Genomic DNA, 14,181 nt, shown 5'->3' on the forward strand with positions numbered 1-14,181 from the left:
CCCGCTGCTTAATTTGCCTTTGCAACAGTTATTACAGCGATAACTTTTAAATCGCATGGTGTTTGCCTGGAAATGCAGCGTGTCTTGAATTCCACAGTGTGTTTCTTCCTCAGAGGCCAAAGAAGCGCATAACCACGCTCACCTGCGTGCATGTTTTTGAACTTATGGATTTGAAGGCTTGCAAGGGGTGTTAAAGGAGCAGTGATTACTCCGTAAATCACAGTAGCCCGAGTCGGCGAAGCCGCCCGCTGCCGCCAACGCTGCTGCAGGCCGGCCGAGCCGGCGCGCGCACCGCGTCCTCTCAGGGCTGCTTCCGCGTCGGCTGCGGTTGAAAGTTTCTCTGCATGTCGTGGCTCCCGCGCGGCATCTGGAATTCTCCTGCGCGTCGGTGCCCTGGGTGTGGTAGGAGCGAGGCAGGTGCTCATAAGTTAAGCCGCTTCCAAAATAAATGGGAAGCAAGGTCTTGCCTCCCCCAGCAACACGTGCAAAGTCTTGGGCAGGAGGCAACATGCTGTCTCCATCCAGTAACACCTGAGCCAGCGGCGGGTGCCGCGCCCTCCGCCCAGAAGGTGTCCGTGGCGAAGCCCCCGGGAGACGCTGGCCCAGCACTGCGTACTCTCACGGCACTATCTGCGAGTCGAAGGACCTTTGCGTCACCATGGCTGAGCTGGCCCACTTCAGCCCTCGGGCCCCCTGCAGCGTCCTGGCCAGGGTGTGGCTGTGGCGGCCCGTGTCCTCCCCAGAAGTCCCTGCCCCAGGGGCCGGTGCAGGGAGGCCTCGCAGAGCCGGACACGAACGCAAGGGCTGGAACCGGTGGGCCACCCGAGTCGAGGACCCAGGAGGGAGCAGCCAGGTCATGGCCCAGCTCGGTCAGCCGGGAAGCAGGTCCGAGGCGGGTGAGAGCTGTTCTCTGACCAGACAGCAGGCAGTAGTGGCCAGTGCCCAAGGGGAAGCAGCCCCCAAACTCCTAGAATTACTGGCTGAAAACCCTCAAACCGCGGGGAGGCAAAGATTTCCCCAGCACAAAACGCCTGCGCCGATAAAGAAAAAGCGGACTCCATCAAAATTAAAACTCTTCGCTTCTCCGAAGACGAGAGAAATCAAGTTAAAAGGCAGACTAGGAGGAGCTGTATTCTGTATACACGTGGGACAGAAGGTTTGACCAGGGATGTTTAACGGCTTCCGAACAACTCAGTTATTTTTAAAATGGTCAAGAAGCAAACACATGTGAAAGAAGGGTGCGCAGGCGTCACCCACAGCAACGCGGCCCCGCGGGGACCGGGTCGGAAAGGTGGGCCGTGCCGGGCGTCGGCGACCCCGCCGCAGAGGGCCCGACCGTCCTGTGACCCCCAGCCCGCCATGCACGATGGTTTCTCAGAAAAGGCCGGGCAGCCAGGCGTTCCCGGCAGAGGAAGAACGGGTATTCTCACGGACGCGCTTCAGCAGCAGAGACTCGGGGTCAGCGTTCCCGTGACCTAGCGAGCCATGCGCTGCGTGGTGGCCGGTGCTCCCGGGCCCCGGCAGAGCCCAGGGACGAGCTGCTGTCCCGCGTGGGCGCTCGGCCCTCTCGGCCCCTGGCCTCCCCGGGGCGGCGGCGTTCCAGCCGAGGGTGTGGAGGGTCGCAAAGCCGCGCGTGCCCAGCCTCGTGGAGGAGCGAGCTCATGGAGGCCAGCCCCACGGGACAGACCAGCCCCTCCTCCAGCAGGGCACGGCCACTGCCACCCCCAGGGCCGCCCGCACCCGCAGCCAGGGACCCCGCGTGAGGGCCGGGTTCCGCCCGTGGTGTTCCCGCCGCACCTGTCGGGGAGAGTCGTGTCGTTAGGCTCCCCACTGCTTCTCTGCCGCTGGACGAGGTCCCCAGCCTGGAAGTCCTCTCCCGGGGTCATTGTCTAAAAGTCCAGGCGGGATCCCGGGGCCCCCGGCATGGTGCACAGCTGAGGGCTGACGCGGTCGCAGCCGGAGATGACGCCGGCACAGAGGCGGGCCACCCGGCAGGACAGGGACTCCAGACAGTGCCGCGCCCCAGCCAAACGCCCAGGCGCGCCGCCCACCTCCCTGGGAAGGGGGCGCTGACGGTCCCCTGACGAGGCCCCGTGGCATCCGCGAGGCTGCGTGTGGGCCAGCACCACACCCCCCAGCGAGGGGCCGCGCCCACCTCCCCGCCAGAGCAGGTCGGATCCAGGGTCCCGTGTGGCACCCAGGTGTCCGGTGTCGGTGGAAGACCCCCTGCCACACCACGGACCAGGGAGACCTCAGCGCGCGTCAGGAAGAGACACGCCCACCCCGAGATGCCAGGGGCGTCGAGTCGTCTGCGAAGCCGCAGAGCGGCCCCGGGAAACGCTCCGGCGGGCAGACGTGAGCAGGTGCGAGCAGGTGCGAGCAGGTGCGAGCGCTCGGACGGGCGGACATGAAACGTCTGCGCCAAGAACTGGGAAGCAGGAAGCAGAGCCAGGTGGAAGGTTCACCAGCGAAAAGCGCGACGATCGAACATGCAGGCCGCGGGCGAGGGGGCTGCCGGACCGGAAGACAGGCCCGGGAAACGCCCCGCAAACGCCCGCGTGGGCGGAGGGCGAAGGACAGGCAGCGCCTCGGGGCCCTGCCCGGCGGGACGCGGGGCTCGCGCCCTTGTCCTCGGAGTCCCGGCGGGAGCGGAGACGCAGGGCTGGAGACGGACTTGGGGAAGTAAGGGCCGAGCACCGTCGCGAAAGACGTAACCCTGCAGGTTCAAGATCGCGCGCAAACCCCAACCAGGACGAAGTCAAAGGCGCGCCAAGCAGCACCAGGGCCCATCGCAGCCAGACTTGGGCGCACGAAGGGCGTCCCCCTCGCGAGCAGCGACAGAGGAGACCGCTTGCTCCCGGGGAAGGACGGCGACAGCCCGAGTGTCCTCACAAAACAGGCCGGAGGGACCGGCACGCCCGGCTGCCGGTGGGGACCCCCCGGGAGGGAAGGAACGCGGGCCGGCCACACGCCCAGGACCACGCAGAGCCCGCCAAGCCCCCAGAGGCCGGGGCCCACGCGGCCGCACGCGGGGTAAGGGGACAGCCGAAGGGGCAGCGGCGGGGCAGGTCGCGGCGAGACTCGGAGAAGCGGGCCTGTCACGCAGCGGGGGGCAGGGGGTGGTACAGGCCCGGCAAAAGCACCGCCCCACAGCTGCCCACTGTGTGACCCAGGGAGGTGCCCGGGAGGTGCCAGCGCGCATGCCGTGGAGGACAGGAGTGGGGGCGGGGAGGGGAGTGGGGGCAGGAGGGGCGGGGGGGGCGCCGGGCGAGGGGCAGGTTCCCCCTGCTTCGCCGGGTCTGTGGCGGTCCCTGGCGTGACCAGCTGGCACCCCCGCCTGTGCGCACGCCTGGGCCGCGTCGCCTGCCGGGAGGACCGTGCTCGGCGGCCGCCCGCGTCTGTCGTGCTGGGCATGCGCGGTGCAGTCCCGAGCCCCCCCACGGCCTGACCTGGCCGTCTCCCCCTTACCGGCAGGTACGCGACGGTCTACACCATGTTCCCTGTGTTCTCGCTGGTGCTGGACCAGGACGTGAAGCCTGAGGTGGCCATGCTGTACCCGGAGCTGTACAAGGACCTCACCAAGGTGCGGCGCCGGCTGCGTCCGGCAAACCCACCCTGGGCGTGCGGGGGGCACGGGGGGGGGGGGGGGCGGTGGCCCTGAGCAGGTTTAAACTCTGCTCTGCCCTCGCAGGCGTTTTTATCCTCCTGGGGTTTTTTTTGATACTTTCCTTGAGTGAAATTAAGGCTTTAAAGTTCCTTGGAAAAAAATATAAAATGCCCACATTACCATTATAGTCAGGGCAAAACCGAAGCTAGTTTAACGTAGCAGAAGGCGAAAACGGGGACCACGCACGCCGTCCTCACGAAGAGACCACCGTGACCACGCCGAGCGGAGGAGCCTTTCTGGCCAACACCCTGAAACGGGGAAGTCGTCATCAGTCAGTGAGGCGGGCAGAGCCAAAGGTCCTAGCACTACGGGAAGACACTGCGAGTAACTGCGACTGCAGCAGATCGTGGTTTCCTACTTCCAAGGCTCCAGGAAAGCCTACGCACATGTCGCCTCACAGACTGAGCGGAGACGTGAGCCCTCACGTGCGACTTCCAAGCCAGCCAAGCTGAAAACCTAGGCAGGCGTGCGTGCGCCGGGGCGAGGTCGCCGCCGGTCCCCAGGCGGCGCTGGCAGGGGGCCGCGGCGGGGAGCCCAGCCAGACCGTCCGCCGGTGACCGGACGCGGGGCAGCGGACACACTCGCTGTCCGGGGCTCTGGGCTGCCCACCAGCCTCTCGCCGGGCGCCAGAGCCACCGGTAGCGAGGAGATTCGGGGTCGCCAACGCCCACGGCGAGCGACCAGCTGTCGCACCCCCGGGCGGACGCTGTGCCGGCAGCCGCGCTCGGCTCCGTCCGTCCGTGGGGCCCGTCCGTGGGGCCGGCCTGCGGGCAGGACGCTCCGCCTTCCCGCCCCACGCTCCTCGCTCGCTCGCTCGCCTTCCCCGGCCGCGCCTTCAGGGCCCAGGTCTGCGCCGTTGTCTTTCCGGTGCACGTTTCTTTCAGAAGCGGACACACTTCGAACCCTGCGGAAACCAAGCGGCACCGAGTGCTCGGCCGCTTCGCTCCGCAGCAGTGGGACTGCTTTTCCCCTCGGCGCCTGAGACGTGTCGCCGCTCCGTGTGGCTCCCAGACACGTGGCCGAGTCGGCCCGAACGCACGCAGCGCTCGGCACCACTCCCGGGGACGGACGGCCACGCGGCTGCGCCCCGCCACGACGGCAGGGCTGGGGCGACGCGGGAGCCCTCGTCCCGGCCTCAGCGCCGCGCGGAGTCAGGAGAGGGGGCGCGCTTAGTGCGTCAAGGGCGGTGGACAGCAGCGTGAGACGGGCGGGTGGGACCGCGCGCGCTTCCCACGACCGAGCTGCCCGCGCGCCCTGCGCAGGGGCCAAGGGTCGCAGTGCAGGCGTGCAGTCCCTCCAGAGGTCACCGGGGGCGCAGGGCACACATCCCCGGCAAACAGGAAGGTCCTGTGCTTCGGGCGAGCCCCGCGGCTGTGCCTCTCTGCAAGCAGGGTCTCCCTGCATCGGGCCGGCCCAGGCGTCACATCCGCCTGACCGTCCCACGGGGCGGCCGGCCCTTGGCGCGTGATGCGCCCGCGATGCCGAGGGGGTGTCTGTCCCCTTCCTCTCCGGAGCTGCAGCCCTCGCCCCTCTCAGGAAGCGGTGTGTCTGTGATAACAACGCTTCGGTATTCCTCGTTCAAAGGTCACGCTCTGCTCTGAATTGTTCAGCTTCCCTTGTGCGCAGTCCCTGATTTTCCGGGTGCCGCCAGTGAGACGGGAAACACGTGGCCTCCCATGAAAAGCCGCCCGAGCCTCGGCCCAGGCCCAGGCCGAGTGAGACCCCGCAGAGTCAGCTGGCTGGGAGCCGGGAGCAGGGCGTCCGGTCCGCAGTCCCACACCGCGGTGACGGCCGGCCACACGGTGCGGGTCGGCGCCGTGCCCGCGGTCTGGGTGTCGAGCGTCACACACTCCCAGCGCGCGGTTAGGGCTTTGCTGTGTCTCATTCCCTGGTGAACGTTCTCAAAGCGAGTGATCTTGGCGTTTAAAATGTGTATTTGTGTCCTTATATAACATTAATAAGGCAAGAAAAGGGAATAAAAGATGCAGAAACGAGGAAGCGAGGAAGAAGACGTCTCTGCCGATGCCAGGGTTTCCGTGTAGAAAGTCCCCAGGTGTAGTGAGGGTGCAGGACCCAGGGGAAGCGTCTGTAATCTCCAGTCTGCGCAGTGAACAGTCGAGGTCTGGAAAAAGGTTTGAAAACTTTACAATATCGTTGAAAAGTCAAACTCTTTGGTGTTGCCCTAACAAACGTGTGTGGGATGTACGTGCCGGTAAGGAACGCGGCTGGAAGGCTCAGTAGCGGTGGCCCCGATCCGCCGACCCCAGAGCCCAGAGGGGCCGTCACGCGGGCGGAACCCAGGCCCGCTCCGAGGAAGGAGCAGGGGGCGGCAGGCTTCCCGTGACGCGGTGTGCGGGGCAGCGCGAGGGCCGGCGGGGGCGGCACAGAGGCCCGCGGCGGCGCTCGACGGCCGGGCACGTGGCGGGCACGCCGGCCGGTGCAGGGAGGGTCGGCAGACGGCGCCCCCTCAGCACGTCACGCACAGGCAGTGGCGGACACCCAGCCACCGCACGCCTGCCACAGAAAGCCCCGCGGGGGGTCGCGGCCTCAGTGTGACCTGCACGGCCACAGACCGTCCGGAAGGAAGCGCGCACGGCCCTGGGCTACACGGGGGTTTTAGGCCCTGGGTCAGAAGCATGACTCGTAGAGGGAAAAAATGATAAACAGGACTTGGTCACACTTAGCAACTCACGTCCTGTGACCGGCACCGTCGAGGCGGCGTGAAGGCAAACCAGGCTGGTAGAAAACATGTGGGAATCGCATTTCTGACGAGGGACTTGTACCCAGAAAATACAGAGGACCCCAAAACTCGAGGACATCCCCGTTTTCTACGTGGGCGGAAGACCCGGGAGGTGCCACACGGATGACGACGGCTGCCCAGCAAGCGCGTGGGGTGCTCGCGGCCCCGTCGTCGGGGAGCCGGAGAGGGCGGCCACGCACGGCACGGCAAACGTCCGCAGGGGCCCCGGCCAGTGCCACGGCCCTCGGGGGCACTTTGGGGGTTTCACGGAGTCAGACCTGCCCTTCGCTCCCGACTCGGCCGGCGCAGCCCCAGGCGTCTGCCCGCGAGGAGACCCGTGTGCACACAGTCAGCACACAGGTCTGTGGGGCCATGGTCACGGCTCCCCAAACCGGGACCGACCGGTGGCCGCGCAGCCACGCGGCGGGGCGCGCCCGCGGGAGCACTCCCTGCAGACGGGTTTCATGACCCAAGGCCCAGGCAGCACCCACTCGCGTGCCGGCGAGACGCGCACATGGGGCCCGGGCGCTACGCGGACCCGTGCGAGATACAGAAACGTGTACGTTCTCCGCTGCTTGGAAGTCAGCATTGCCTTTAGCTGACCGTGACGTTGTGATGCGTGTGGCGCTCACGGTCACACTCAGCGCAGCGAGGCTCCGGCTCAGGCAGTGTCTCCGCAGACGGACACCAGCGGTCGGGGCGCCGAGGGGCCGCGCTTGTCCTGGACAGGTGTCCGTGGGCTCCAGGCCGGCGGGACCCAGGCCGAGACTCCTCCCGGGGTGTCACGTGTGACGCGTCCCGCGTGTCCCCCATGGCGTGCACTCCAAGCCCCCCGTCTGTCGTCGCTGTGAGGGGCCCCGCGGGCACCGTGCCCCGGGCACGGCTTCCGACTCTGGCCGCCAGCAGCCGCAGCCGGCGGGCAGCCTTGAGGAGGGCGCCAGACGTCCCGTGCCGCTTCGTCCGCAAGCGGAGGTACGTCCGCTCTTGGTCACCGAGGCGCCACCGTGAGAATCGGATGCCAGCGCGGGGGAGAGCAGACGTTCTGCGCGACGAGGCGCTCGGCTGGCCTCACGGGGCTCGGCCCCAACACCCTGCGTTCGCTCGGCCCCCTCTGACGCACGTCGCCTGTACCCGCCCCTTGCCACTGGCGGTCGGCGTGGCCGCCTGAGGACCAGTCCTCCTCGGCGTGGATGTCCCGGCAGCGTGGTCAGCCCCGGCTCCAGGCCGGCGCCTGTCTCGGACGCAGTCCTGATAACCTGCCTAGGTGAAGAGTGAAGGTCATCGCGTGTCGAACTCGTTCACATGGCGTCCTCGGGAGAGGTCCGAGGGGCAGTGAACTCCGGCCTCACCGCAGTAGACTGTCCTTTTTCATCTGAAGAAACTAGAGAGTAAACACAGGAATATTTTTTCCCCAGAAACAAAGTAAAGGGAAGTTATTTTTACCACCAATCAAGTGTTTGTTTACGGACTCTGGGGTCCCTAGGAAGCCAAGGGACATATTGTGGCATGAGGTCAGCAAAGGTCAAACCAGCAGAGAACTGCACACCTGTTCTCTGCACGGGTGCCCCCGGGACACACAGGCAGGACAGGTGGCCGCGGCGGTGGCCGGGCTTGAGGACCTGGGTCTGTGGGAGCCGCTGGTGAGGTGCTTGAACGCGGTTGCTAACGAAGCTCTCCACTGTCCCCAGGGCAGATCCTTGTCCTTCAAGACCTTCCTCGTCTGGGTCTTGATCAGCATTTACCAAGGTAAGCCGCCTGCCGCTCCCGCGCGGGGCCTCTCTGCCTTCAGTCCGCTGCTTTCGCCTCCCGCTCGCTCCCGAAAGCGCGCGGTCGCGTCGGCGGTGAGCGGCCGCTCCCGCTGGTCTCGTAAACGGGTGTCCCGGCAGCGGGTCTCCAGACCTCTTCGCAAGCAAGGTGGGTTGGTATGTTTTTTAACCGATGAATGTCTCCTAAAAACCGACCCATTTTAAATTAAATGTTAATCCAGAAAAACTACCAAGCGCGTACCACGTCACGCGCCCACGCGATGACAGGGCTCTGAGGAGCTGAGCTATGTGGTCAGAGGTCATCGGCCACCTTTTGGTGTTGCAGACAAACGAGCGATTGTCAAAGCGTAGGTGACAGGTGGCCAGGGACATGGCGCTGACGTGCATAGCCGTCGGCGCCGATGGACGCGGAGGCCCGGCCGCCCCTCCCGGCGGTCCCCAGTGCGCGAGCCTCCGCGCGGTGTTCCGCCCGACCTCGCGAGCACCGCGTCTGATTTCGTTCCTAGTCCAGCGCTCGCGTCGTTAACCTCGGCGTGGGTGTGTGCGCGACCCCGTCGGCGACGGCACCGGCCCCCGCCAGCTGTTTCCTGGCCCGTTCCCCGCAGCTGGCTTCCGCGGCGTCGCGTTTCGAGCCCGAGCAGGAGGCGTCCCGTGAAACGCCACGCCGCCCCCGCCCTCGCTGTTTTGCAGGCGGCGTCCTCATGTACGGGGCCCTGGTGCTTTTCGAGTCGGAATTCGTGCACGTGGTAGCCATCTCGTTCACGGCCCTCATCCTCACCGAGCTGCTGATGGTGGCTCTGACCATCAGGACGTGGCACTGGCTCATGGTCGTGGCCGAGTTCCTCAGCCTGGGCTGCTACGTGGCCTCGCTTGCTTTTCTCAATGAATATTTTGGTAAGTGGCCTTGGAATTCTTTGGATAATCGTCTTTTATTGATTTTTAAACTTCTTTTTTTGTTATTACTTCTTTCTACGTTGTGTTAAATTGCAGATCACAGCAAAACCCATATCAGAAAGCTTCAGACACGAGCCGATTTGAGGGGAAAGGTTAAACTCCTTGTAATAATTTATAAAATTTATATTCTCATTCTCTTGGCTTTTCGAAAGATACCCACTCTGTGCTGAAGTGGGGACCCCGCCCCCCGGGGCGTGAGGTTCGTCCTCCGTGATGGCTGAAACCCTGAGGAGCACGTCCTGGGGTGGCCCGCCCCGCCCGTCCCCTCGTGGGAGGCCACCTGCGCCCGCGCCGATGGCCTCAGCCCCTCCAGCTGCCAGCACCCGATGTGGCTCAGACGCGTGGGCTCGTGGCCTGGGGTCACCAGTGCTGTGCCCTGGCCACACGCAGCCCGCCCCGCTGCACCCCTCCTGGCCCCGCCACCAGCCGGGCGCCCCTGGGAGGAGTGGCTTCCTGCCCGTGGTGCTGGAGGGTAGCTGACGGTGGCCGTGACCCTCAGTGAGGGCAGCGGCTATCCTCGGACAACTCTGGTCACCGCGCTCGGCTGACTGAGGGGACAGCAAATCAGGGTCGCCTTCACTTCTGTGCTCCCCCGCGACCTGCTCACGCTTCTTCCCCACACGCCAGACGCCCCGGAAGGACCCGTGTCACAGGCACGAGCAGCAGCAGGAAGCCGGGGGGCTGCGGGCACGTCCCCCGCCCAGGCCCCCGCCTCCCCGACAGCAGCCGCAGCCCAGATCCACCCTGCCCCACGGAGCCCGGGGTCACTGTGCCACGAGCCCAGGCCTGTCCGCCAGAGCTCGGGGGGCCGTCCCAGTCACTCCCTGTCGCCCTGAGCAGGTGGCCGTGGCCGAGAGGGCTGCGAGGTCAGAGGAGACGGAGGGACCGTCTGTCCTCAGCGTCCCGAGACGTGGACACGTAGGACGTGGCACAGTGGCTGCCTGAGGATGGCGGGGCCATGCCTCTCCTGGTCTGAGACGGAATTTTCCAGAAGGTTTTCAGAAAAGGAAGGACTGCCTCATGTCCGCGGCAGACCATCAGCAGCCACGATGGCCGTGACCACGTCGGGGCCACCACGTGAGGCCAGTGGTTCTGTGTGGAGACAGCGATTTCCCGGTGACCGATCTGCTGATGGTCCTGTGCCCACCATGGCCGCAGAGCCAGACTGAGCCGGCGCCCACACCAAGTGCCCGCGACGTCAACCTGCCGCCCGCCTCCATCAGTGAGTCACGGTCCGCTTCAGAGGGCCCCGTCCCCACGCCGGCCAGAGCAGGGTGCGCGCATCCCAAGTGAAGGGCGGCCTGCACCCCGCAGTCCAGAATGCCCAGGGCCAGCCCTCGGCGAGCAGCTCCCAGGGTCCGCGGGCACTGAGGAGAAGCACCTGCGAGCAGACGCGACGACCCAGAAGAGAGCGCTGTGGGGGCCAGAGGGGGCGCGCCCAGCCCCTCGGCAGGGGCTGACAGCCTGACGACCGTGTGGGGGGCGGACCGGGGCCCCGCGGCGGCAGCAGCAGGCTCTCCGGGCACCCGCCCTGCGACCAGTGGGAACTGGAGAGTGAGTGTGGGGCGGGCATCGCGGGGCCGGCACGGGGGAGGCCCCGCCACACGGCCGGCGGCGCGTGCGTGAGGATCTGCCCCGGGATCGGCGTTCCCGAAGTGTCCAGGTGTCTTGGGAATAAAGAGAAGACCCAAGAGCTTCCGGGGGGGGTGGGCGACAATGGCCCCGAGATGCTCGAAGACTCCAGGAGGCCACAGACGGTGCCCCGTCCCAGAGGATGGGTGTCCCGCCTGCAGATGGGCACAAGTGACATGGCAGGCGACGTCACTGGTGAGCCCGAGAAGGCTCGGGCTGGGCCGGGGCGGCAGGGCAGGGAGTGGCAGAGAACGGGCTTCTGGCTGGGCCGTCCCCCCCCCACCCCATCCTGCCCCGCCCCGGGCGAGGTGTGGGGACAGTCGGGGGGCCTGGGCTCCGCCCAGGCGCAAGGTGGCAGAGGCGGCGCCTCAGCTGCATCACGCCTGGAGCCCCGCGTGGGCCTGCTGGCGCCCGCGGGACAGCGGCACACGCTGGCCGTGCGCACGCGCTGGCCGTGCTCTCTGGCGGGACAGCTCCCGGACGTCCAGTGTGCGCACCAAGGCGGCGGTGCGCCCGCGGGTGCCGGGGCCGGGAAGCTCTGCCGAGGAGCCGGCAGGCCCGGCGACGGGGCGGGTTCGTGCCACACGCTGGACGCGGGAGCTCTCGTCTCAGGGGCGTCAGGGAGACGCCCGGACGCGGCCTCTAGGAAGCAGGTGCCGCCGCAGGAGGCCCTTCCGTGGCGAGGGCGAGGCGGGTCAGGCCCTTGGTCCTCAGCGAGGAGGAACCACGTGGGAGACCCAGGCGACCTCAGCGCGCTGTCTCGGGGCCACGCGGCAGGGTCAGGAAGTCTGGCGAGGCCAAGAGCGCTGCCCCCTCAAGCGGTCTGCGTCTGTCCCGCGACTGAGCAGCTCGGTAGGGCGGCCGCGGTGCGACCAGGGCCCGGGGGCAAGGCGCCTCTCCGTTTCCGCCGAGCGGAGTGGAGCCACGTGCCACGGAGCTGTCTCCGGGGCAGCTGACAGTCACACGCAGCCAGTCTGCTGCAACAGCGGCTCCGTCCGCCACCGCAGAGCTGTGAATTAGAAAACGGACGTGGGAGCCTGCGAAGCTGGTCCCCTTTTTCGTAACTGACAAACGGCAGAGGAAGAAAAGGAAGCAGGCGAACTCAGATCCAAGTGTTTCCTCGACGGTGACAACGTGGGTGGGAAAATAGTAAAAGTTAACGTTTCTGTGTTAAACATTCACCACAAACGACAGCTGTAGCACCCACAGAAGAGCCGTTTTCTGGTTACAACACCTGTCACTTTGTTACTTCGCTTTGAGCGTGAACGGAGTGTGCGCCTGCGTGAGCACAAGGCGCTCGGCGTGGGGCACGCGGGTCACCGCCTGAGTCCCGCCTGCTCCCTGGAGCCGCACGTGCTGAACACGAAGCGAAACCGACACGGGCCCAACGTGCGGGCGGCGCGTCTGGCCCGTCGCCGACCTGGGCACACGGGAGGCCGATGACCCGGCTGGGACGGGGCGAGATGAGCCCAGGCCATGTGGGCCCCTGATCCGGCTCCTCACCTGCACACGGGACAGCACGTCGCTGTGGTCAGAGGGCCGGCGTGAAGGTCAGCAGGAGCCTGCCTGTACGTGGAGTGGCCGTGCGTGAGCGTGTGGACAGCTGCTCGCGGCCTGCGAGGCGCGGCAGACGCGACCGGTGTGCCTCGGAGGCCGGATCCCTCCGGAACCCTTCGGACCCGCGTCCGAGGGAGCGTGGGGTCCACGCAGCGTTGGCGTCAGCCCCGAGCAGGTGTGCGGAGATGCGCGATGAGCCAGTCACGGGCGCGTGCCCCGCCGTCACTCGCGGAGCTCCTCAACGTCTGTTGGTTCGCCAGGCGCCGGGGCCTGTGTCTCCCTCGGCCCCGTCCCCTGGCGGCTCCTGTGTCCTCGCAGACGCGTGGGCGGGGTGTCAAGGGCGGCTTCTCAGGGGGCTGAAGCCATAGAGACTGAGAACGGCGTTGTCAAGGCCCGACCGGTGACAGCAGCCCCCCTGCCCCCCCCGCCCCGTTTCCGCTAAGCGTGTGGCCCACGGAGCGTTTGCTGCGGCTTTCCCACAGGGACGAGGCCCCCCGCCGGGGTTCCGCAGCTCCTGGGGGTGGTGTCCACACGCCAAGTCTGCTCACAGCTGGGGTCCGTGAGGGGACAGCGTGTCCCGCCCAGCAGCTCTTGCCGTGGACCCTGGAGACCACGTTCAGGGTTTCAGGCCGAGGTTAGGCGCAGGCCGGTGACCCGCGGGCTCCGCTGCACAGACGCCGCGCCCTGCGCCGGTGCCTCAGAGTCGCCCGCCCGGTCCCTTCACCCCACCTCGGCAGGCCGGCCGAGGCGTCGCCGCCACTCTCTATTCGAACGCTGTGAACGGCTGGTCCACATGCCGCTGGACGCAGGAGGTTCCAGCTGCACAGGCGGCAGACCGCAGCTGTCGCGTGAGCCCGCAGGGCGTCCAGGAGGGCTCGGGTGTCAGGCCGAGGGACGGCGAGGGCAGGTGCCCACGCCCGCCACCCCGTCGGTGGACCCGGCCGGTCTGGGCACGTTGCAGACGGAGCGGGGGCGCCACGCGGGGCCCCTGCGGTGCCGGGCGGCGTCCGTCACACACGGTCTGATCCCTCGGGTGCCGTGTTTCCACTAGGAACTCGGTACACCTGGCGCACAGGTAAGACAGCACGTCCCCCCAAGGACCTGCGGCCGCCCGGCCGCCCTGACGTCTGGCCCTGTTTCCCCCCCACAGACGTCGCCTTCATCACAAGCGCGGCCTTCGCGTGGAAGGTGTCCGCCGTCACCCTGCTCAGCTGCCTCCCGCTCTACGTGGTCAAGTACCTGAAGCGCAAGCTGTCCCCGCCCAGCTACTCCAAGCTGATGTCCTAAGCGCCCAGTCTCCCGCTCCGGGGCGTCCCCGGTGGCGCGGGGTGTGATGGCCGCAGGAGGGGGGGAGGGCCGGAGCCCAGAGCGCCCAGCGCCCCCCGCAGGCGGCCTCTTCTCTCCTGTGGCTTTGTACCCCACCAGCCCGTTTTTATTGAAAATGAGCCCAAATTGCCTCGCTGTTGCACACCCATCCTGCTCTGGTTTCTGAGAACTGCAATGAAAGCCGATCTAATACTCTGCGACTTCCTAACATCCAGACGCTTTTTTTGGTGTTACAGCAGCCAGTGCTGCTGGACTGGAATAAAATCCAGCCGCTGCGGACGCGGTGCGCGCGCGCCGAGGCTCCCGCGGGCCCAAGGCGGGTCGCGGGCAGCGCGTCCACGTGCCGCCGCCTCCGGCGACTCGGGCTCCGGCCTCGCTTTGTGACGGCGCGACCAGGGCCCGACGCGCAGAGCGCGCGGATCGCGCGTCCGGGGAGCTCCGGCCCCCACGGCGCTGCCGCGTCCCGCGCTGGCCCGGCTCCCCGGGGGGGGGGGGGGGGGGGGCGTGACCCTCGGGCCCCGCCGTCAGGACGTGGCGAG

The 14,181-nt window shown here is 67.1% G+C and overlaps 1 protein-coding gene across 9 annotated transcripts in view; it reads left to right on the forward strand.

Moving 5' to 3' along the window:
* The window catches only part of ATP9B (ATPase phospholipid transporting 9B (putative)), a 139,272-nt gene extending 125,433 nt beyond the window's left edge, over positions 1-13,839 (forward strand). For 6 of the 9 annotated variants that reach the window (XM_036230173.1, XM_016126516.2, XM_036230174.1 and 3 more), the window contains 4 exons: positions 3,475-3,583; positions 8,096-8,153; positions 8,864-9,067; positions 13,467-13,603. In XM_036230173.1, coding sequence (XP_036086066.1) covers positions 3,475-3,583; positions 8,096-8,153; positions 8,864-9,067; positions 13,467-13,603 — 508 coding nt within the window. Of the gene's footprint in view, positions 1-3,474; positions 3,584-8,095; positions 8,154-8,863; positions 9,068-13,466 lie in introns of all 9 variants that reach the window. The other 3 variants (XM_036230169.1, XM_036230171.1, XM_036230170.1) reach the window with 1 other exon arrangement.
* The last annotated feature ends 342 nt before the right edge of the window (positions 13,840-14,181 follow it).

Source organism: Rousettus aegyptiacus, unplaced genomic scaffold (assembly GCF_014176215.1).
Source record: "Rousettus aegyptiacus isolate mRouAeg1 unplaced genomic scaffold, mRouAeg1.p scaffold_m13_p_12, whole genome shotgun sequence".
Taxonomy (NCBI): Eukaryota; Metazoa; Chordata; class Mammalia; order Chiroptera; family Pteropodidae; genus Rousettus; species Rousettus aegyptiacus.